Source organism: Notothenia rossii (genome assembly GCF_949606895.1).
Source record: "Notothenia rossii genome assembly, chromosome: 1".
In the NCBI taxonomy this organism is placed as follows: Eukaryota; Metazoa; Chordata; class Actinopteri; order Perciformes; family Nototheniidae; genus Notothenia; species Notothenia rossii.
In genome coordinates this window covers 16804137-16829015 of record NC_136912.1, presented here as the reverse complement: position 1 = coordinate 16829015, position 24879 = coordinate 16804137, and the positions used below count along the sequence as shown (strand labels likewise).

The 24879-nt window shown below is 40.9% G+C and overlaps 2 protein-coding genes and 1 long non-coding RNA gene across 3 annotated transcripts in view; 1 reads left to right on the top strand and 2 right to left on the bottom strand.

The window, feature by feature from the left end:
- myo15ab (myosin XVAb) overlaps nt 1–24879 on the bottom strand; it is a 53918-nt gene that overhangs the window by 5556 nt on the left and 23483 nt on the right. The window contains exons 35-69 of the mRNA XM_079693767.1: nt 18736–18866; nt 18360–18455; nt 17742–17870; nt 17524–17630; nt 17019–17197; nt 16079–16151; nt 15349–15540; nt 14795–14868; nt 14635–14708; nt 11994–12102; nt 10625–10693; nt 10454–10518; nt 10011–10376; nt 8832–8913; nt 8460–8558; nt 8220–8280; nt 7800–7893; nt 7581–7698; nt 6813–6928; nt 6666–6725; nt 6389–6464; nt 6172–6287; nt 5962–6080; nt 5295–5436; nt 5058–5169; nt 4892–4966; nt 3277–3482; nt 3072–3190; nt 2586–2655; nt 2390–2462; nt 2138–2211; nt 1482–1564; nt 1082–1212; nt 907–1001; nt 196–273 (exon numbers count right to left, since the gene is read on the bottom strand). Of these exons, the coding sequence (XP_079549893.1) occupies nt 196–273; nt 907–1001; nt 1082–1212; nt 1482–1564; nt 2138–2211; nt 2390–2462; nt 2586–2655; nt 3072–3190; nt 3277–3482; nt 4892–4966; nt 5058–5169; nt 5295–5436; nt 5962–6080; nt 6172–6287; nt 6389–6464; nt 6666–6725; nt 6813–6928; nt 7581–7698; nt 7800–7893; nt 8220–8280; nt 8460–8558; nt 8832–8913; nt 10011–10376; nt 10454–10518; nt 10625–10693; nt 11994–12102; nt 14635–14708; nt 14795–14868; nt 15349–15540; nt 16079–16151; nt 17019–17197; nt 17524–17630; nt 17742–17870; nt 18360–18455; nt 18736–18866 (3863 nt within the window). The remainder of the gene's footprint in view (nt 1–195; nt 274–906; nt 1002–1081; nt 1213–1481; nt 1565–2137; nt 2212–2389; nt 2463–2585; nt 2656–3071; nt 3191–3276; nt 3483–4891; nt 4967–5057; nt 5170–5294; nt 5437–5961; nt 6081–6171; nt 6288–6388; nt 6465–6665; nt 6726–6812; nt 6929–7580; nt 7699–7799; nt 7894–8219; nt 8281–8459; nt 8559–8831; nt 8914–10010; nt 10377–10453; nt 10519–10624; nt 10694–11993; nt 12103–14634; nt 14709–14794; nt 14869–15348; nt 15541–16078; nt 16152–17018; nt 17198–17523; nt 17631–17741; nt 17871–18359; nt 18456–18735; nt 18867–24879) is intronic.
- On the bottom strand, nt 19154–21344 carry LOC307047043 (uncharacterized protein). The gene is made up of 3 exons (XM_079693757.1): nt 20939–21344; nt 20544–20826; nt 19154–20443 (listed from the first exon to the last, which is right to left on the bottom strand). Exons 1-3 carry the CDS (start codon nt 21310–21312, stop codon nt 19790–19792), a joined length of 1311 nt encoding a protein of 436 aa, XP_079549883.1. The 5' UTR covers nt 21313–21344; the 3' UTR covers nt 19154–19789.
- Nucleotides 21408–24198, top strand: LOC307047061. Its single transcript, XR_013810331.1, has 2 exons — nt 21408–22909; nt 23010–24198. It is a non-coding gene; the product is annotated as an uncharacterized lncRNA (long non-coding RNA).

The following is a 24879-nucleotide window of genomic DNA, read 5'->3' as shown; positions in this document are numbered from 1 at the left end:
ACACACACACACACACACACACACACACACACACACACACACACACACACACACACACACACACACACACACACACACACACACACACACACACACACACACACACACACACACACACACACACTACATTACGGCTGTCTCCCTTAGATTGCAGTCGTGATGAAAGAATATAGTGTGTAGTGTATGAACACTTACAGAACACGTTTTGATTTTCACGTGACGTTCAATGCCTCCAGGAAATAGAAACAGCTGACGTTTTGAACTACGTCCGGCCTGAGAAAAAAGACAAACACCCTCATATAGTGCTGCACATAACACTGGACATGTTGGTATATGGCTGATTTATTTAGGACCTTAAACCACAGAAAACTGCATATAAATAATAATGAATATAAAATATAATAAAACTATTATTTTTACACCCTTGAAGAGGCCCAAATGTAACAATACAGCTACCATTTTCTAATGTATATATTTTGATTATTAAAATATGTTTGAGATAGCAATAAGTGTCAAACATTACAATAAATGTTAAATCTTAATCTAAATGATTAATCTAAATATTTAATCCAGATCTAAATATCAAATCCAAATGTTGAATCTGTATCTATGTATTCAATTAATATCTTAATGCTGACACTAAAACTAAATATTAAATCCAAGTCAACAATTTAAGCCAAATGTTGATATGGAATCTAAATATAAGTAAAAAGTATTACTCTCACTATCAAATAAAAATGTAAATATAATATATATATATCAACATATTGTTTACAATTATATATAACAGTTATTTTACGTACATGGCTCACATACATGAGGAAAGGGAGGTTTATATTCAATATATGTCAGTTAAAATAGTGACAGATGTTCACACCACTGCAGGTAAATAAAAGCGGCCCTGACCATCACCGCCTTCAGCTCCATGCTGTTGGGAGGAACGACACGGCCGCCGTACTGAAACGTCTTCTTCAGGTTCTGCTCACATGCTTTAGCGATGCCTAACAAATTAAAAAGAAAACATTACATCCTGCTGTTTGTGGCAATGTGTACAGCATTATGATGTGTGTGTGTGTTTTACCCTGATACTGCACCCCTGCGCTGCGGGACGCCTGCTGCAGGTTCTTCAGCAGGAAGGGCTTGAGGACCTCAGAGCAGCGATGGAAGGCGGTCAGGATGTACAGCAGCCTCCAGCCTCGTTGGCAACTATCACTGAACAACCCAAGGGTGAACACACACCCACACACACACACACCCACACCCACACACACACCCACACCCACACCCACACCCACACACACACACACACACACACACACACACACACACACACACACACACACACACACACACACACACACACACACACACACACACACACACACACACACACACACTCAGGATTACATGCTTGGTTAAGAAAGAGGAGCACGGTGTGTGGGTTGGTTTATGTGTGTATGTTGCTGATGTGGGAAACTCACGGTTTGGAGCTGGTGTTAGCCGTAAGCTGTTTGAGGAGTTGGCAATAAGCCTCATCCCGCATCAAGGTGAACTCTCCTATGAGCTGAGAGTGGGGGGGTGGGGGGGCGGACACACACAGCAGGGTTATCATCGTCAAACTAAAATTAAACTCGGGAAAAATATTCTAACGGCAAAAAAAAGTTGCATGGTTTAAAATAAATAATAAATGTATTTGTTTCAGGTAATTCTCAGTTGTAATATGTCACTACAGAAAAAAAGCAGACAGCATGAGTTGCTGTAACCTCTTGACTTTGAAACAGAAATTGACTTCACATTCCAGGAGATGGTGCTATGCAGCAGTTGCTTCACAATTAATCACTGCTGTTTTTCACATAAGAGTCCATGCTTGTTGAATCAAATAAGAAATCAAATACATAGAAGTACAAATACAATTAAATATTGTAGTAGATTAAATGCCTTTTAACGAAGCTAACGAAGTACGAACTAAGTTTTCTTTTCCAGTAACAAAAAAACACTAAAGATAAATATGAAAAAACTAAAGTTGAATCTTTATGTATAAGCTACAAATTAAAAGTGAAAGTAAGTATTAATATAAATAAATAAAGTAATTAAAAAAATGTAAATAGTAGCTTAATAAAAACAAGTGTGTATTTACCTTGAGGAAAATAGTGATCACTTCCTGTTCTGTCGATCCTCTTGAGGGAGCGTCACCCATGAAACGCATCACCGCTACACAGAGACACACGCAGGTCAACAATATTTAAATCTCCAATAGCAGATTCCAGAGAAATCAAGCACTTGAGTTAATCCGATACAGGAACATCTCATTTTGACAAAGGATGAATCAGGTGTAATAAGAGTAATGTAATAAGAGGATGTAATTAGAGGAGAGAAGGTGAGAGCTTACACAGGAAGAGATCAGCTGCCACCCTGTTCATGGCCATGTCCGTAAACTCTATCAGAGACTCGGTCAGAGGAGTCTGCAAAGATCAAATAATACAGGAAATGTGTGATGTAATGGGCATAATTCAATACACCAAAGAAAACACAAATTATGAAAACATGGGCTAACATGCTTTGAGTTTTAGCAAGAAGGAAAGCACCTTGGAGAACTTGATCATTTCAGTCGGCTCTCTGGAGTCTCTGCTCTTGCTTTTGCCCTTCATGGAATCTCTGAAAACACAAATGCAGATTAAACAGGCTCACAGAAAAAGCAATAGTAGCAAAACCATGCTTGAAAAAATACTGTATTACTAGTAAAAGTACTAAGTAGTAAGACTTATTATGCAGAGTGGTAACAAACAACAACACTTTAATCTTTCAGTTTTCTAAGGTTGAGCTTTTGATGCTGTTTAGTATCTTATCTTAGAAACTAATAATGATGTGTATATCAATTGTTTGTAAATATAGCTGCTTACTGTATGTAGTGAAGAAAAAGAAATGTCTAAAAAAAAATGAACTTCAAAAGGATACTTAAGCGCAGAACTTGAGAAAAAGGCCACTTTCTAGAGCGTTGAGGCACTTTTTTTTATTCTGTGTGTTTGTGAGGATTTCAGTTTGTGTGTGCACATTTTCTTTCTGGGTCTCACCCCTTCATGTTGTTTCCCTGTCTGAAGTACTTCTTGGCGAACTCCAACATGTCATATTTACTGTCCTGAAGAGCCCTCTCATCCAGATCTCCTTCAGCAAAGCCGTCAAGGGAAACCTTCTGAAAATCAGAGATCGACAGTGAAAAACATCCGACACTCAGATCAGTGTTGCAGACAGAAAAAAAACATGTGTGTGTGTGTGTACCTCAATCGTTTGATCTATCTCATGTGCAGCCATGGTGGATGCCACGGCAACTGCGACTGCTGATGATACATTAAACTGGCCTGCTCCTCCTCGAGGCTCAGACTTGCGGTCCAGCGGCAGCGACAGGAAGTCAGGAGGAGCGACGGCATGGACACACTCTGCTGGGAACGCTCCAGAGCGGCCGAACACAGCACCAAACTTCCAACCTGACACACACACACACACACACACACACACACACACACACACACACACACACACACACACACACACACACACACACACACACACACACACACACACACACACACACACACACACACACACACACACACACACACACACACACACACACACACACACACACACACACACACACACACACACACACACACACACACACACAGAAAGAGAGCCGAGGGATTAAAACCACTCATTAAAAGCAAACAGTCCTGACTGCTTTGTGACACTGAACAAGCCTCCTTTCTGCAGCGGTCCTGATCCCTATCTGCTTTTCCTCTAACAGCAGGTCATTTCATTCCAGTCCTTTCATTTACACAAGTCAGATCTGTATCTGCATGCTTTTCCCTCTTATTTACCAGACTTAACTCTCCCCTCAATGCCACACGCTGATAACCTGGCACAAAATGCAGCTTTTGGTCTAATTATAGATACTATACACCTGGGTACTTGTGTCAATTGTGAGGACATCGTATTGACTTACATTAAAACCCCGCATTGTTTCCTAACCTTAACCCTACATGCCTGAACCCAACACCTTCACTTAATCGCATATATATTTTGTTAACCCTAAAATCTAAACTCCAAAGCTGTATCTCTGAAAGCTTTGCTTATCAGGATCATCTTTATTTGCCAAGTAAGTGTGTATACATCTGGTACACATGCAAGGTATTGGACTCCAGATGTATTTGCTTTCACTGTAAATACACAGAAATAGACATACAGCTGTTACAAGGAGAATACAACTGAAACATTTGACTTCTATGTTCAATTATAAAATAATGATAGGAGGGAAAAGATTAGGGGTGTTTCAATATATCAGTATTAACAATACCAGATGTACGTTCTCCTTTCATACGATGTTAACATGTAGTGATTTACTGGAATCCTAACAAGGTTTGTAAGGGTGGTTTGGGGTCCAAACAGCCAGAGTCCAAATGAAAAATAGATGCAGGGAAAATGACAAAGATCTATGTGAAAGCACACACTGAGTTTGTCCTATCAGGTATCTGTGAAGCGATGTCAAATATGACTACTCCTCATCAGTGATCTTATTTCAGCTTTTGTGTCCTCAGGAAATAAATCAATATTTTTCAAATTGCATCACCGTCTTCCCTCTGAAAAAGAAATCTGAAACAACACTGCATTTATAGTGTGCTGTCACTGCACCTATTTCCCCTTGGCTTATGATACCATCACACCTCCAGGGGACAGTCCAGGGTAGAATCTATCGAAGCTGTCAGTGTGAATTGATTATTTGTTTATTATTTATCCTTGGCCATGACACTAGCATCTCGCTACCAAATGCAAGGAGGTGAAGCTTATAGACCTGGTTTTGTTTTAGACTAAAATAAAGGTATTTATGAACGCTCACCAAAGTCTTGAGTTTCTCTTTTCAACTCCTCCAAAAACACCACCTTCTTCCTCACCACACAGCCGTAGTTGTAACCTGGGGGATACACACATAAACACACGCTTGGATCATAGATTCAAGATTTATAAAATAACATTTTTCTACTACATGTAGCAGAGTGTCTCACCCTTCTCCAGCCCGTCCATAACCTGCAGCCTGATGATGTCACCTTTGTGAAAACTGAGCATCGAGCGGTCGTCTGTCACAAAGTGTCGCTCTGCGATCACATAATCTGAGTCCTACATGGGAAAAACACACAAATGCATACTCTTACATTGCCATTGTATTGTTATTTGCATGTTCACTACTTTTGGTTATTCCAGTATTTATTTAAATTGAGCATACTGAAAAGTGTGTGCTGTACCTTTTTGATCTCATTGATGAAGGTGTCTATGAGATGTTTGACTTGCGGAGCCTTGGCTGAGAACAGAATCAGTTTCTCGTTGGTCAGATTAAACTCCAGCATGTTCTCAGAGGGGATGGTTACAAACAGGATGTCTGCATAGCTGAAATAAATACATACATATGATTATGAAATCCGTAAGATATACAGCATACACTTCCAACTCTTATAAATAACAATGGTACAGTTACCGTAGAAATTATAAGCGATGCAAAATCAATTTTTTAAAAAACGTTTAAAAAAGTGAATTGGCCTTTGTTCCACTATTTAAAAAAATAATAATTATCATTTCAGTATATGACTTAAAGATTCATCAACTATTTGTATTAAAATATTAACATATATTTTTCAGTCATCGTTTTTCAACTTCTTCATATTTAACTAAGTCCATTCACATTATACTAGAAATCGTGACCATGTTCCCCTTCCATACTAAACGGAATGTTACCAAGATATATAATAATGTACTGTCAGGTTATTATATAGCCTGAAAAAGCCAAATCTGAATCTAAATATTTAGAAAATAAGAAAAAGTCCAGATAATCAGAGGCAATCTGGTATGATTGTCTGTGAAACCTGACATCGAGTTTAAAAACAAAGGTCAATAGACCTAAAAAACAGAACATACGTGTATGGTCGTAAGACTCTGAAGTAGTCTGGAGCTGCAGCGCTGCTTTTTACGGTCTTCAACAGCTTTATACCGCTGTGGGACACGGACAACACCTGCACACCTGTTCCCACACTGCCCTGCACTCACACACACACATACAGTAGAGGATCAATACAAACTCACAAACACAATCAATAATATTTTCCTCTCAGGGTTGACCATCCTTACCGACGCAGGGAACAGACGGGAGAAGTAAATTTCCCAGGTTTCCCTGGCAGCGGTGACGATAGTTTTCTTCACGTGCTCTTCCACAGGATCCATATTCTGTTGAACCGCGTTTTTAGCTGTCATTCAAACAAACAGACACACACATGAATGTCAACACACAAATATGTTAGAGGAATAAGGTCTAAAGAAATGTCTGCAGGAAGAACAGACGGATTACCGAAAAGGCCCTTCATTTTCTGCCTTTCATCCCGCGTGATGCGAACACAGGCCTCTGACAGAGTGTCGTTCACGATCTGCACCAAACAACAGAGGACACGAGAGAGGATGTGAGAAATAACTAACTTTGATATTTCTATGATTTCTGTGTCGTCAGGTCAAAATCCCAAACACAATTGGTGAGAAGTGAAAACAATGGTGAATGACAAATACAAGTATTCGATTACATGAACATTAAAAGAGATGCACTTTTCTTCCATTCACTCTTCAACTGTTACCTGTTTGAAAATGAGATCCAGCACCAGAGGATTGTTGAAGCTGTCTTTCGGATAAAAAACCTGTAAAAGCAATTAAGATATTCACAATAGTAAAGAATACAGACATTGTGAGAGCTGTTCATGATATGTGTGTAGTTTGTTACACACCTCCTTCCTGAGGTACAGCCTCCAGGGAACGTTGGTGTAGGTGTAGTGCTCCTCATTGGTTCTCTGATGAAGTTGTGTCTGGATGGTCTCAATCTCTACCGGAAGCTCTCGAGAAACTGCTCAAAATAAATCGCTTTACTTTTTAGTTTCCCCCAATTCAATGTCCTTATTTTTTAATAGATTTACTAAGTGTGCATGTTAATGATTAAATCTACACTGAATGATTTGAAGCATCATTTAGAACGTTTACATTCAGATGCTGCACATGTTGTTAATTTCCTTTCCACATCTATAAACATCTGTGGAAACATGCACCCACAAGTTACTTTCATTAAATAAAGTGGATTTAATTAAAGAGACTAACTCACTTAAACTGCATATTATGGGATGTGGCTGTGGCATAGCCTTTCCCCCTCACATGCAATATGAGGACTGTCTATTCGAGGACAACGCTACTGGCAGTTATTACATTCATTCTAGTGCAATAATTACATTCATACTAGTGCATTAATTACATGTATTCCAGCGTACTATTTGAATGTATTTATAGTACAATCAGTGTTCTTCTTTTAGTGCAAAATGACATGGTATTTATTTTATTTATTATGTTAGAACCTGTTCTGTACAATTACAATAAAGCTTTTCTTTTTGTCTTGAATCTACATGACTCAAGCACATACACAGGTACCTACAGTATAACTCTGTAAAGTAATGTAGTCGTGTCAGCATTAGAATATGCGGATGTCTACTTTGATTGAGTGTGAGTACCTGGAGGAGGAAGGGGGAGAGAACGTTGAGGTGCTCTTTTCTTCGTGCTCTTGGTGGGTTTAAATCCCGCTTCTTTAATTGCAGACGCAGATGGTGAGGGGGCAGCAGGACGTTTGGGCTGGACGGACACAGAAATGTTCCCCTGTATGACTAATTTCACTGCCAGCGTGTTGCATATTTTGTGTGTGTATGAATGTGTGTGTGTGTGTGTGTGTGTACCTGTGGAGCCGGTGGGTTTTCTATCTGAGGTTTGAGGATCTGCAAAGCTTCATCACGAGGGGTTTGCTTCTTCCTAAACCTCCCCTCTCCTCTCCTAAACACACACAGTGTCAACAGCACACATTACAGTTTGCAGAGTTTTCAAATACACTACTGTTTGTACTGTTTAATATGTGTTAGTTATGTGTGTGAATACAATATCCCTGGTGCTGTGTGTGTTCACTGTGAGCATTAGCATCCCACTCAGTATCTGTAGGTCATTTTTTGTAGCCATGGTATTATTTAATTCTGTGACTGAAGAAAGCATCAACTGCTGTGTGATACATACAATTATGCATATGTGTGTGTGTGTGTGTGTGTGTGTGTGTGTGTGTGTGTGTGTGTGTGTGTGTGTGTGTGTGTGTGTGTACAATACGATACCTCTTTTCTTGTAGCAGCATGTCATCCGATGGAGGTGGGGAGTTGTATCTTTTGATGATTGCTTAAAAGGAATAATATAAACGTATGAATTATGCAGATAACACTTTACATTTTTTCCTTGCTCACATCTAAACCCCAACCATTGTTTCTAGAAATCAAGAAATAACTACGTGTATCAACTTTATGATCATCTTTCAGTCATTCAGTCATAAATATTTAGAAGCTTTTAAATTCAGTTACCTTGCACATCTTGGCTGGGGAAGATGTGCTCTGTGGTGCGACCTGCTGAGAACTTCACCACCTCACCAGCAGGGGGCGGAGGAGTCGTCACCACTGGGGCTAAGACAAACACACACACACACACACACACACACACACACACACACACACACACACACACACACACACACACACACACACACACACACACACACACACACACACACACACACACACACACACACACACACACACACACACAAAGTGAATATAACAGGCAGTAAGGAGTGATGCTCTGCTGGGAAAAGGTGTTCTTTCACATTAGATTTAAGGGACTGAGGGGACTTTCTCTCCTGCTGACTCTCATGTTTTCTCTGTCTCTCACTCTCTTACCAAACTTCCTGACTGGTTCGTCCTTGTTTATGGGGATGCCTGGAGCCTTCCTCCGAGAGCCACTGTCCTTTCCTGACTGAACCTGAAAGCCACACGGAGAGGAGAGAGAGTTTAAAATGAAGGCTTTGCAGACATTACACATTGTCTCTTCAGATTGTGTTGCAGCCAGGATAATGTTGAGGCAACGTAAATGGTAGAAAAGGGACTGTATAAATACAGGACTATGAATGCAGCACAGTATAATTAGTTTTTAGAAAGTGTCTGTGAGGTTGGGTCGAAAAATGTCATGTCGCACTTATGCTCATTTATCTCAGAACTGGAATCTAGAAACTGGATGGTGCATCACTGCATCTTATTGCATTATTATCTCTGTGAATCTTTCGTTCAATATATATCTTTGAACATTCTGTCCAAATATTTCCATTTTAAAATATTTGTATTGTAAAAAAGTTCTGTTGTTCTTCTTGTCTCTGCACCAATTCACCAAAGCAAATGTCCTGTATGTGAACATTTACTGTAAACTGGAATCTGATTCAGATCCACACAATCTCATGTGACTAAAACATATTAAAAAACCCTATTATTGCCCTACAAAAAAAAAAGGTATAATCACCAGACCTCTAATGCTGCAGACACTGACCAACATATTCAAAAGATGCACCACATTCAGAAGACGCTGAACGAGACGCCCTCCGTCTAGTTTGGCATTTTCTCATCCCATTGACTGATTTTGATCCTTTCACTTCTTCTCAGTAAGGGTCTGTGGCAGATGCTGGAAGCCACTCTGTTTGTTTGGCTCAGTATTTGTTCTTTTGTTTTGTCTCTGTTAGCTTTTATTTTCCTTTTGCCTCAGCGCGTCTCTCAGACACTTGAGTTGTTGATTTTAATGATTAATTAAAAGGTCATACATATTTTTATTTCATTTTCAAATACACTTGCTTTCCCTTTCATCATCCGACATGTACATACAGTTTTTTATTTGATTTCTAACAAGCCTCTCACTCTATTCTTTCAAGGACACTGCATCTTGTTTTGAGGATAACATTTTTCCTGAGGGACTGTAGCTTGTTGTTGTTAGACTTTACAACAACAGCAACTATAACATCTTTCATAAATTAACAACGACTTATGTAATACGTCAGTCTGGACTGTTACCTCACATGCCTCAGAGTTACTGACCCGTGAAGAAGCGTTAGCCTGGGGCTCTGTCGGCTCAGTTTTGGAGGAGTATGTCTGGGGATGAGGCCGAGCTTCGGGTCGCGTCCTGGGGTCCGCAGGAGGGTGTGAGGGAGTTTGTTCATGTCTAGAAGGGGGGGAGTAGGGATGCCTGTACTGGATGTCTGCTGCACCGTAGGGGGTGGGTGTGAAGTTAGCGTAGGGGCTGGGTGGGATGTTAGCATATGGACTCGGGGGTATGGAGCCGTAGGGGCTGGCAGGTGCATACGGGCTTGGAGGGTGTGTGAGTATAGGGCTCATGGGGGGGCTTGTGATTGGGGAAGTAGGGGGGCTCGTCATGGCCATGGCCTGCATGGTCATCTGCTGGGCCTGAGAAACAAGACGCGTTAACTCCGAAACAAGAACTGTGAGAGATAAACAGACGCAGATCCAGACGGAGGGTTTACCATGATGATGGCCTGCTGGTTCACGATGGCCTGCTGCTGCCGGGACAAAACAGCCTGCTGGGCATCTGGAGCAGAGAGGAGGAGAAACACAGTCAACAGGAAGGAGGGATGACAAATGATGTGTAATGAGGGGGTTCTTTTCTCTTAATTTTCTTCACGCTTGATACGAACCAGGTGTTACAGGTGCCACGGCAGCGACAGGAGGTGACATCACGCCTCCCACGGGAAGGACTCTCACAGCTGTGGACAAACAAACATCATATTTTAAGAGTGTGGTGTTTTTTACACTTGGTAATTATGAATTGAGAGTTTGAGGTTCCTTCAGTGTGTTATTATACTGAATGTCTATGGCTATGTGCGTGCTCTTTTATTCCAGTGCCTAGATTCAATTGAAGCTCTCAAAAATGTATGAACACAGTAAGTGGTTCACAGCATGAACACTACTTTCCCACAGTACAAATATGATGCATAAATTAAAGTTGTGTGGCAATACCTGTCAGTAGCAACATGATTTACTACATTCACTAAAGGGAGGTGTTCACATCTCCTTGTGCATTTGAATCATAGTTAATGGACCTCATCTTGAAGTCTTTAGTGTTTAGTTTTATTTAGCTAAAAGTCAGAACATTTGATATCCATGTCCACCCTCTAAAGATCTAGCTCACTCAGTTCTTAATGTTCATCCATTTAATAAAGGGGCTGTGTCCAAAATATATACATTGATTCTGAATAACTGCCCTCCCACATGGGATAAAACTAAAGAAGCATGGGAAGGAGATATTGGAGAACATACAAAACAACAAAAACATTGTTTCACGTATACACACACCTCTTCTTTCTGCATTAGACATGGATTAATCCAATTTAAGGTAGTACACGGGCTACATTACTCCAACGACAGACTCGCTAAGATTTTGCCCAGTGTCGCTCCAACCGGTCCCAGTTGTCATTATTCGCCTGTTTCCATGGGGCATATGTTCTGGTCATGTCCGTCATTGAGCAGTTTCTGGGCTTCGGGTTTTTAGGGTTTTGCAACTTTTTGCCATAAAGTTGGACATGCATTGTATTTGTGAAAAACTGAAAAATAAAGTTACCGAACAAAGTCGGAACATTTGAGTAATATAGTCAAAGAAAACCATAACCATGTTGTTTTTATTGTTCATTGTTAAGTAAGTTGCACTGATTCCTCCTGACCTTACATAGTGTTCATACTGTCTGGTGTGTGAAGCAAAGGAAATGGAACTGCTTATTTGTTGTCTCCTCTTTTGTTGCTAATGTATATAAAGTAAGGTTTTGTAAGTGTTTTTTTCTTTTTTTACTTTTCCCTGTCTTTTTTTGACAACAATATTGCAAGATCCCAGTTAGTGATTCAAGACGCTGGTGCTATCTCATCGTTGCTCTGTCTTAATACAGTAACAAAGGTTGTGAGAATTTGTTTTGTTTAGTTTAAATTGAAAATGATTCCTGCCAAAGAGTAAACCATCAAGTGAATGATTGAACAAGGGAGGTATTTGAAACAGAGCCTGTGTTTTTCACTGACCTCCAGGTGGAGGTGGGGGGCCGGTTGACTGCCCTTGCTGTTGCCACCCGCCTCCAACCCCCCCAGCCCCCTTCATCCTGCTGGACAGTGCTGCAGCTGATTCTGTTTCCTGTGAGGACAGACAGAAAGAAATTATTCTTAAGAATCAGATTATAACATGAAAAAACAAGGTACAGTATATTGGCCTATATGTAAGTATCGGCTTATATGATGGCTAATGATGGCTTTTGATTGAGAATGGTTCATAGACATTATTATTGTCAGCCATCTGTGAAGCACTTTGAACTGCAATCCAATGAATGAAAGCTGCTTTACAAATAAAGTTTGATTGATTTCTTGAATCTATAATTATTAGTATTGACAGTATCCAGTATCAAAAGCTGGCAAATATCTGGTCTTTCTGCTTCCTGTTTGTCTTTGATCAGATAGTTCCTAATACAAATCTAAATTTGGTTTTGTTAATCCCTTTAGGTCATATTTTGGTGAATTTGGTACTGAAACTCTGGTTTTGTATTAATTTCATATGACAACGAGCTCTACCTCTTTGACAGGTGTATAGTTTGCTCCTGCAGTTATAATGTATTTTAATAAATGCACTCAACGTTGACAAAAAGTGTAGAAAACCATCATCTCCAGCAGCAGAATTCACTCCACAACTTCTTCTTCTTCTTTCGTGTAATGTCAGAGGTCCAACTCCTTGTCGTGTAGCCATGCCCGCATCTCTAAGTCGAAGAGGCTGCCTTCCGAGGGTGGTCTATATAAAGGGCAGGTGGTGATTATGTGTTCGGCAGTCTGTTCAGGGTCACCACACTCGCATGCAGCACTGTCTGCCAGGCCCCACTTCTTTATCGATGTTTTGAAGCGACCGACCCCAGTTCGTAGACGGTTTCGTGTGGTCCATTGCCAGCGTGGTAGGTCGTCTCCTCCTATGGCGCCATCTCCTGGGTCCCAGATGTAGCGATGAATGCGGGAGGGAGTGGGAGATATCTCCTGGCCAGGGCGGCAGCCTCCCATCCTCCACAACTGATCTGTGCGTTCAGTGTGCTCCAAAGAAATGTCACCAATAGATCTCTAAAAATATATATTCAAAGGAAGTTTCGGGCTATGTGGAGGCGATAACAAATCATGGCAGTAGAACAGTTAAATATACTGTGACATGTTTTTTCTTATTTTTTTGCAGAGTCTTTTGTCTCCTTTGGTTGAAATCCAAGCTGACTCCAACTACTATGAAGGAGCAAACTAAAACAATTCAAGATCTGCCTTTTAAGCCAAAAGGGGATGTATTTAATAGTAACAGGTTTTTTGGTGGAGAATTTCTTCAACTTGTAAGTGTCTATGTCAACAGTAGTGCTATAGAGACATACAGGGAGATAAAAAACAGACTTTTGAATGTCGGATCAGAGAAATCCCCTCGTAAGTGAGCAACCGGTCCATCAGAAATCAGCCGCTGACCCATACATCCACAGCAGTGTGTGTCTGTAGGCCATGTCTCATTAAATAGTAAGCCCTTCATTTGCCAGAGTGTCAGTTCCTCGTAAGTAGATCCTTGCGTTGCCTGGGTGGGAAATCACGTGGCGATCTAGTCGCTGTGACAGTTACGGTAACTGGGTAACGTAATAGGTTGCTGGGCTGGAGAGGTCTGTAGAACACATCTGATACATGCTAATTCCTGTCAGCCACATCCGATAGCACAGCTAACATTCAGCACGTCGCTGCCGAAGACTGATAGATCCAACATGGCCAGCATTCACTGCACCATTGACCAGACTTAGTACCAGCGGATTTAAGTAAATCAGAGACAATCAGGTCGTACTACAAGTGTCATTTTAATGACAGGGGTGTAGTTTAAATTGTGTGGTGGGTAATGCCTTACAAATGAAAAGGCAACAATTTTTCACTGCTGCCTTTACTGAGCAGAGAGCAGTAATCTAACACTGCATCTCTGGCAATCTGCTAGGATAGTTTAATGTTAAGTTGATATTTTAGATCACATTTAAAAACAGCAAAAAGTCGACTAAAGTGCTGCACTTTGGTAACAAAAACAGTGACATAAACAATAATAATGTAAGAGCATTGATTCAACTAGAACACAACAGTCTACTGAATAAAGCTAAATATTGGTGAACACAAATGCTTAACTATCATGGTAGGTTCTTGGTTGAGTTTTAAATGATGCAAAGGAAAGGGGCTGATCTAATAGAAAGTTCAAGACTGTTACAAAGTTTAGAAGCCGGAAGTGCAAAGGCCATACAATGAGGAACCTACTGTAAGCTTGGCCTATTCTACGTTGAAATCCAAAGTGTGACCAATCACACAATTTGATGGGTTTTAATGTAGCCTTCTTAATAACAGAATTTGCACATGCAAATCAAAACACATTCCAACTGTTTGAAATAAAAAGTAAACAATACAGTATTTTCTTTTGTATTCTCAGCACCTTCGTTTCATTAATTACCATTACTATATTTCTTATGTATTATAAATAAACCTAACTGTCTTCTTTACTATCTCTGTAGTGCAAAAACTACTAAGAGTAATGGAGCATTACAGGACCTGTGCAGTAACCAACAGTGAATGGTTGACAGAGGAATCCCCTCTCAGGAGGTCAAGTGTGTCAGTGTGAGTAAGAGATGTAACTTACTCCAGTCCCCTCAGACAGCACAGGGTCAAACAGGCTGTCCAGATAACGATCCATCCCTCTCTGAGGCTCAAAGTCTGTGAGGAGGAGACGAGAGCACTTCAGCCTCTGCTGTCTGTATATACGTTTCTGTCTTTGTTTATGTTTTAGCCTAAATGTTTACCTTGTCCATCATAGCCAGGTAAGGCTGAAGATATGAAATCATCCTTCTTGTCAAAGCCACCACCCAACAGGCTTCTGTAAAACAAAAAAACAATTACACTCATTTGTCAGTACTGAAGCAGCTGTGGATGAAATACACACACCTGTTACATAAGTAAAGTAAAAATGATCAGCTAAATGTTAGAAAGTCTTAAAGTTAAAGCACTTGGCCCAATATGCTGTTGAATAATAACATGCATCATTGCATAGGTAACATTTAAAGATACTGCAAGGAATATTGTCCAGATTATGAAACAATGTAATACTGCTCTTTATGGACTACATAAAAAAACAAGAACATTGGCTTTATACAGAGTTAGTCTTAATGCTTGTAATCAGGTCCAATTCCAGGCAAAAAAGAAATAGCAATTTATGGCACACAGACCAGAAAGATAATTGTATTTTTTTTATTCTAGTGGAGTAAGATTATAAAGTAGCATAAATACCTAACTATAATACCCAAAATTGCACACAAGTATAGGACATTCTTCTGTATTTAGTGAATGTGTGTCTCACATGCTGGCATTGGTCCGCACTCGGGTCGGTTCCTGTGCGGAGATGATGAAGTAGCTGCTGTGTTTGGGGAAGTCAGCAGGAAGCTCCAGGTCCGACATCAAGTCCAGAACGTAGTCTGAGCCCTCCAGCTCCACCCACTGCGCCGGCTCCTTCAGCACCACCGACCAGCCCCGACGGCCCTCCGTCACACCCCTGCACACACACACACACACACACACACACACACACACACACACACACACACACACACACACACACACACACACACACACACACACACACACACACACACACACACACACACACACACACACACACACACACACACACACACACACACACACACACACACACACACACACACACACACACACACACACACACACACACACACACACACACACGTTCTGACCAACAGTTCCACCTAAACATCTTCTTAAAATACAAATAAAATACAGAGTGGGGCGAGAAGGGTTATGTTCTAATAAAATTAAATAAAATAATCAAAATATCCAAGTCTTTCATTAAAAAAAAGGATACTTTCTGAAATACAAATATCATAAGTGTGCGAGAGAAAAGAACCTCAGAAAAGGTCTCTAAGACACTGATTCTTGTACATTTAGAAACGTTTCTCTCTCATAATTTTTCAAATGCTATTATTACCACCCAACCAGCTCTGAAAGGTTTTATTTTTCAGCTAACATGGCATTTATAGTTCAAACGATGATACCTGTGTTTTAAGATGTCTTTAGCCATTTCCTCCCCTGTTGTCCAGGAGTGTAGAGGACACAGGAAGGACACACCTGCAGGAGAACAACAGCACTTAACAGACAAACAGCTGAAAGTGACATGACGCCTTGCTCTCTTTTGGGAAAGCCAAAATACCTCTGACACACAGCAATTACTTGCAACTTTGAAATGATGTGAGGTGTTTTTATCCTATAATAGAATAAATGCCGTTTAATCAGGTTATAAAATGGTTTCTCAACGGCATCACAAAAACAAAGTTGGTAGCACTCTTCCCTTTCTGCCTATGAGGCCTTACACAGACACCAGCATCAACAAACAGACACAAACAAAGCCAGTGAACCAGAGAGGCTCTCAGGTGTCGTCTAATCCTCAGTAGGCCTGCCAAGAGGCCGGAGGACAGATTAGCTGGATGAGAGGAGGAAATGAGAGACGGATAACTCTTCGGTGCTGGACACTGAACACACTGACTGAGCTCAGGGGAAGAAGAAAAGACGAAAAACAACTAAAGGTGAGGCTGGGTCAATGAAAGGGAGTCAAAAACCAAAGGGAGGCTAACTGATTATGTTTCAAATGCATCAATACACCAATCATTACTTACATTTATTCAAGGGAAAACTGAATTCCTGCTATAGTGAAAATATACAGACAAGACTCTCTCTGTTGCTGGAGGGCAGAAAGCTACACACACACTTTTAGTTGCACAATGATCAGTACATCTAAGCCTTATTTAATTCAATAGTATCTATTTTATTTAATCTTTTTAAATACATGCTTTCAATGGCACCTAGCTAAAGACGTTTGGTAATGTGATCACTTTCACTCTCATTCCCATCCATCCACACTTTGGCAACTAGATCTGAATATAAAATGAATTAAAGCCAGCTCTTGGCTACATGTGTTGTGTGGGTGTGTGTTCTCACCATCGAAGCAGTGTATGTGCAGAACAGTGTGCGCTCTCTTGCGATTGGCGGTCCACTCCAGAAGGCAGGGTGGATACGTGCGGACATACTCCGGCCCGACATTTAACCGCTGCAGAGCTTGAAGCAGACGGTGCTGACACACACAGTCGTAGCCCTCCGGCCCGTAATCAGACACAAACCTAAACCACAACAAGGACGAGCAAAAAGAGAGATGGAAACTACATCACATCCCTTCTTTCATTTAAAACTACAGTACATGATCCAGCAACTTAACCTTAGATATCCCTCATGAATGCGCTAATGTTCACAGTATTTCAGATGCTATGCACCTTGAAAATGTAATGAAGTCTAAAATGTCCCTTTAAAATTGCCAAACAAGTACTGAAAACATGTGTAAAGATGACATGCATGCACTGAAAAGCATGCAATAAATGTACTGTATAAATGTTGCGTAGAAATTTCCATGAGACGTGAACATATGTCACTTTTTCACTATGTTTCTTACTTCAGCAAGTACTTGGTCAGCCGTTGAGAAGGCAGGAAGGCGGAGAGGCAGGAGGACAGGAGGAGCCAACCACGCTCTGAATTCAAAATGTTAGGGTTCCTCCACACCTAATGGAAGAAAGCAGAAATGAAAGAGATGTGCAATAATATAGAAATATTCTGGTCCAACATTTTCCTTTATTGCCATCCCACCGGCTATAAAAAAGAGCAGGGCCTCACCTGATTGGCTACCTGAGCCAGGATCTCATCTCGCAGGCTGGGATTGGCGAGTCCTCTCTGGATGATGTAGTTCCCAAATAGATTCTCCTGAGCTCCATTCAAGTTTGGGTCACCCATAAATCTCAGTATCTATCAAAAGTGGAGGCATTAACGACACATTCTGTAACCTTACAAGTCAAATCACAACTAAATAGGTTTCCTATAAGTCCTTAGTCTGAGCTTTTAACATTATGCCTGCTGAAAGTAAATGGATATGACTCACTCCAATGCTCAATGTGTATGGACAATAAGCACTGTACACATGTACACATATGAAGCATATCAGAAAAAAAACAAGCTTATTATTTCTACATTTTACATGAAGTCGCTCCAAAATTGTACTACCAGGGAGAGAGATTTTAACTGACTAAGCATGGTTGTAAAATCAGGTTCAAAAGGTTCAAAACTACTTCTGAACACATGGTTTTATCACGTATGTAGATAGAAATGCTATCCCGAATGGATAATCCTTCTTAAGCTACAAGTCATGTTCATTTTTCCTCGGTTTCACTCCCTGACGTAACACTGATTAGCAGCTCACTTTGAAGTTTCCCAGCAGCATGTGAATGCAATATTTACCAGAATGAAAAGGTTCAGAGCTCCTTGTCTTAACTCCTCATCCGTTCGAATCAGTGAACTCTCCAGCGGGGCTGTCAGCATCCCAAACAACGGCTCCTACACACACACACACACACACACACACACACACACACACACACACACACACACACACACACACACACACACACACACACACACACACACACACACACACACACACACACACACACACACACACACACACACACACACACACACACACACACACACACACACACACACACACACACACACACACACCCCAAGGTGCTTACAATTGATTTTACATAGGGACATGGATGGAGAGCTGGACGACATTATTTTCTGTTTGTTTGTTTTCTGTGTGTTTCAGTACCCTAAATATGGCCCGAATGTAATGTGTCATGAGGTAGTTGTTGATGTCCAGGGGAAGTGTCAGCTGGGGGTCAACCTGAACTTTTGGAGCCTGCACCACCGCCAAGCAGTCAGAATGCAGCTCTTCACCACCTGCACACACACACACACACACACACACACACACACACACACACACACACACACACACACACACACACACACACACACACACACACACACACACACACACACACACACACACACACACACACACACACACACACACACACACACACACACACACACACACACACACACACACACACACACACACACACACACACACACACACAGAAAAGCAACAGTAAATATTTTTGACCCAAACCCGCAAACAAGGTGGAGGGAAGTTTATATATACAGTTTTTCTCAATCGCTAAACCCACTTTTTAGAATCTAAATTCATTTCTTCAAAACAAGAGCATAGCCATCTAAACAGAAACACACTTGCCATAACTCTGAATATCTTTTGCAAAATGCACTTACATGACCAAAACTGAAAATACTGGTCACAAAAAAGAATAAGTCGATCGAAACAGAACAAATTGTCCTCTAATGAGACAAATGTGTTTTCATAACTGAAACTCCGGTCACCATAATAACCCATTCTACCATAACAATATACATTTCTTGCAAAGTGCTCTAAGGCACTCAAAACTAAAAATACCCCTTCCAAAACCAGATACCTTCTCCAAAAACAAACATTTGTCAGCTCATGAGAAGACTATTTGAACAGTCATTACTAAGTGGCACACTAAATACTGACTACAATCATCAATACACAAACCTCAAGCTATCGATATTGGAAACTGAACGGAAAACTGACAAGTTGGGAGAAACAAACTTACATATAGGAAAAACAGAGTCTTACTGTAACTATGCCATTGTTTTTATTGTCTCATTTTCAGAAGAGCACCGTAACAGAAACAAAAGACGAATAGCAATACACTGGAAAAAAATAACATGGGTAAATGATGTAAATCAGCAGTAAAGCAGAGAATGAGATCTATATAACTTTACTGATCTGCTCTTTGGCGTCTGTCTGGCCACATAGCCTCATCTACGTCACAGCGTATGTCTTCCCTTGCAAGGCAGCGTGGGAAATATCTCCTTGCGTGTCGACACCACCCTTGACAGGATTCCGCAGAGATGTCCCGACAGCCAGCATTCATTGCGTCCAAAAGGGGCATTCTGTCATGAGGATGATGGTCATAAACCTTCCATCTCCAGGCAGAGAAGAACTCCTCAATGGGGTTTAGAAATGGGGAGTATGGAGGGAGGAACTCCATGGCCATGTGTGGATGAGCCTCAAACCATGCCCTCACGTCACGAGAGTGGTGGAATGCCACATTGTCCCATATGACCACGTGAACCGACCTCACTTGATCCCTCTCTTCTGGTGGCACAAGTCCGTCATACAGGACATCCAGGAAGGCAAGGACACGTTGCGTGTTATATGCTCCCATTAAAGGGATGTGAGCAAGGACGCCTTGTGTCGAGATAGCCGCACACAATGTTATGTTTCCTCCCCTTTGGCCTGGAACAAAGACTGTCGCTCTTTGCCCAATAAGGTTCCTCCCACGTCTCCTCACTTTGGAGAGGTTGAAGCCTGCTTCATCCACATATACAAAAACATGTGGTAATGCATTGCCTTCCAGCTCCATCATTCGCTAAAGAAAATGAAACAAACAGAGGACCGTTTTACATTACTGTAAGCAGTCAGACATACTAAAAATATAGGCAAGCCATCAGTGTGATTGAGGTCCTTACCTGTACATACCGGTGCCTTAACTCCTTCACACGGTCAGAGTTGCGTTCAAAAGGAACCTTATAGATCTGTTTCATTCTGAGGTGTTGCCTCTTTAACACCCGGTCAATGGTTGCAACACTTATAGACTGAATGTTACTGAAGACATCCTGGTCTGCAATTATTCTGGCCTGAATCTCCCTTAAGCGGATTTCATTGTTGGCCACAACCATATCAACAATGGCAGACTCTTGTTCTGGAGTAAAGGCCTTTCGTCTGCCACCAGAGCGGGGTGCTCTTTCAGTTCTATCAATAAATATTTGAGAATGTTATGTACTGTAATATAAAAACAGTGATCGAAACCTACATCAAAATAGAAATGCATGAAGTGCTGTAAAAAAGGGTTACAGTAGCTTACCTATTTTCGTGCCTGAAGATCCTAATAATGGATGCCACTGTTGATCTCGGTATATTGGGCTGAACCCTTTGGCCAGCCTCACTGAGGGACATGCCATGGTTTATGACGTGGTCCACAATAGTTGCACGGGTGTTGTCCGAAACTACTGTTCGCATTGGTCCCCTTTCAACTCTTCCACCACGCATACGTACAGCCCTCCCTCTTCCTCTCTGAACATGAGGGTTCCCTCTTCCTCTCTGAACATCAGCTCTCCCTCTTCCTCTCTGAACATCAGCTCTCCCTCTTCCTCTCTGAACATCAGCCCTCCCTCTTCCTCGCTGAACAACAGGGTTCCTTCTTCCTCTCAGAGCTCCTCTACCTACTCGATCAGCCATTTTGTTTACACAAACATCTTACTGAAGTGAGGGAGGTCTTTTATAGGATTCTCACTAATTACAATTACAGTTTTTCTCAATCGCTAAACCCACTATTTAGAATCAAAATTCCTTTCATCAAACCAACAGCACAGCCATCGAAACAGAAAACCATTTCTCTACAACAGTATACCATTTCTCATTGATATCACACAAAATGCAGATGCTAAGCAGTGTTTTGCAAAACAGATCACACAATTCTCTAACTGAAGTTACAATTCTCTACACAAAGATCAAAAATCTGTTGTGTAACTCATGTCTACAAAACAACAAATAATCTTCTCACAGTGGATAACACTTCCTCATAAACTTAGACCATAGCTACACTAATTGACACTTGATGTGCAAAATATTAACACTTGTTATCAGTCAATCACCCCATTGAAAAAGGTAACTCCATGGAATGTACTGTATACCTTACAGTAATGATGTTACATTGAAAACATTTACATGATAGAATTTGCATGACTGTACTTAAAATATTTTTTTAAATGGTGCCGGTAAAGCTATAATAGTGTTGATATGACTTGCATAGGTCTTTGAGATGTTCATATGGGGAGGATTAGCTATAGCTGATACAACATTTTTACAGTCAGTAATTGTGGTCTTTTCCTTTTTGCACATTGAGAAATGTTTTTTTTTGTATTGGGGTGAATTGAGTACTTCACTTCCATGTAAATGAATTGCTCACAGCTGACATCAATGAATTTCCTATAGTAATTGTAATTAGTGAGAATCCTATAAAAGACCTCCCTCACTTCAGTAAGATGTTTGTGTAAACAAAATGGCTGATCGAGTAGGTAGAGGAGCTCTGAGAGGAAGAAGGAACCCTGTTGTTCAGCGAGGAAGAGGGAGGGCTGATGTTCAGAGAGGAAGAGGGAGAGCTGATGTTCAGAGAGGAAGAGGGAGAGCTGATGTTCAGAGAGGAAGAGGGAACCCTCATGTTCAGAGAGGAAGAGGGAGGGCTGTACGTATGCGTGGTGGAAGAGTTGAAAGGGGACCAATGCGAACAGTAGTTTCGGACAACACCCGTGCAACTATTGTGGACCACGTCATAAACCATGGCATGTCCCTCAGTGAGGCTGGCCAAAGGGTTCAGCCCAATATACCGAGATCAACAGTGGCATCCATTATTAGGATCTTCAGGCACGAAAATAGGTAAGCTACTGTAACCCTTTTTTACAGCACTTCATGCATTTCTATTTTGATGTAGGTTTCGATCACTGTTTTTATATTACAGTACATAACATTCTCAAATATTTATTGATAGAACTGAAAGAGCACCCCGCTCTGGTGGCAGACGAAAGGCCTTTACTCCAGAACAAGAGTCTGCCATTGTTGATATGGTTGTGGCCAACAATGAAATCCGCTTAAGGGAGATTCAGGCCAGAATAATTGCAGACCAGGATGTCTTCAGTAACATTCAGTCTATAAGTGTTGCAACCATTGACCGGGTGTTACTGTAAAGAGGCAACACCTCAGAATGAAACAGATCTATAAGGTTCCTTTTGAACGCAACTCTGACCGTGTGAAGGATTTAAGGCACCGGTATGTACAGGTAAGGACCTCAATCACACTGATGGCTTGCCTATATTTTTAGTATGTCTGACTGCTTACAGTAATGTAAAACGGTCCTCTGTTTGTTTCATTTTCTTTAGCGAATGATGGAGCTGGAAGGCAATGCATTACCACATGTTTTTGTATATGTGGATGAAGCAGGCTTCAACCTCTCCAAAGTGAGGAGACGTGGGAGGAACCTTATTGGGCAAAGAGCGACAGTCTTTGTTCCAGGCCAAAGGGGAGGAAACATAACATTGTGTGCGGCTATCTCGACACAAGGCGTCCTTGCTCACATCCCTGTAATGGGAGCATATAACACGCAACGTGTCCTTGCCTTCCTGGATGTCCTGTATGACGGACTTGTGCCACCAGAAGAGAGGGATCAAGTGAGGTCGGTTCACGTGGTCATATGGGACAATGTGGCATTCCACCACTCTCGTGACGTGAGGGCATGGTTTGAGGCTCATCCACACATGGCCATGGAGTTCCTCCCTCCATACTCCCCATTTCTAAACCCCATTGAGGAGTTCTTCTCTGCCTGGAGATGGAAGGTTTATGACCATCATCCTCATGACAGAATGCCCCTTTTGGACGCAATGAATGCTGGCTGTCGGGACATCTCTGCGGAATCCTGTCAAGGGTGGTGTCGACACGCAAGGAGATATTTCCCACGCTGCCTTGCAAGGGAAGACATACGCTGTGACGTAGATGAGGCTATGTGGCCAGACAGACGCCAAAGAGCAGATCAGTAAAGTTATATAGATCTCATTCTCTGCTTTACTGCTGATTTACATCATTTACCCATGTTATTTTTTTCCAGTGTATTGCTATTCGTCTTTTGTTTCTGTTACGGTGCTCTTCTGAAAATGAGACAATAAAAACAATGGCATAGTTACAGTAAGACTCTGTTTTTCCTATATGTAAGTTTGTTTCTCCCAACTTGTCAGTTTTCCGTTCAGTTTCCAATATCGATAGCTTGAGGTTTGTGTATTGATGATTGTAGTCAGTATTTAGTGTGCCACTTAGTAATGACTGTTCAAATAGTCTTCTCATGAGCTGACAAATGTTTGTTTTTGGAGAAGGTATCTGGTTTTGGAAGGGGTATTTTTAGTTTTGAGTGCCTTAGAGCACTTTGCAAGAAATGTATATTGTTATGGTAGAATGGGTTATTATGGTGACCGGAGTTTCAGTTATGAAAACACATTTGTCTCATTAGAGGACAATTTGTTCTGTTTCGATCGACTTATTCTTTTTTGTGACCAGTATTTTCAGTTTTGGTCATGTAAGTGCATTTTGCAAAAGATATTCAGAGTTATGGCAAGTGTGTTTCTGTTTAGATGGCTATGCTCTTGTTTTGAAGAAATGAATTTAGATTCTAAAAAGTGGGTTTAGCGATTGAGAAAAACTGTACTATAGGAAATTCATTGATGTCAGCTGTGAGCAATTCATTTACATGGAGGTGAAGTACTCAATTCACCCCAATACAAAAAAAAACATTTCTCAATGTGCAAAAAGGAAAAGACCACAATTACTGACTGTAAAAATGTTGTATCAGCTATAGCTAATCCTCCCCATATGAACATCTCAAAGACCTATGCAAGTCATATCAACACTATTATAGCTTTACCGGCACCATTTAAAAAAATATTTTAAGTACAGTCATGCAAATTCTATCATGTAAATGTTTTCAATGTAACATCATTACTGTAAGGTATACAGTACATTCCATGGAGTTACCTTTTTCAATGGGGTGATTGACTGATAACAAGTGTTAATATTTTGCACATCAAGTGTCAATTAGTGTAGCTATGGTCTAAGTTTATGAGGAAGTGTTATCCACTGTGAGAAGATTATTTGTTGTTTTGTAGACATGAGTTACACAACAGATTTTTGATCTTTGTGTAGAGAATTGTAACTTCAGTTAGAGAATTGTGTGATCTGTTTTGCAAAACACTGCTTAGCATCTGC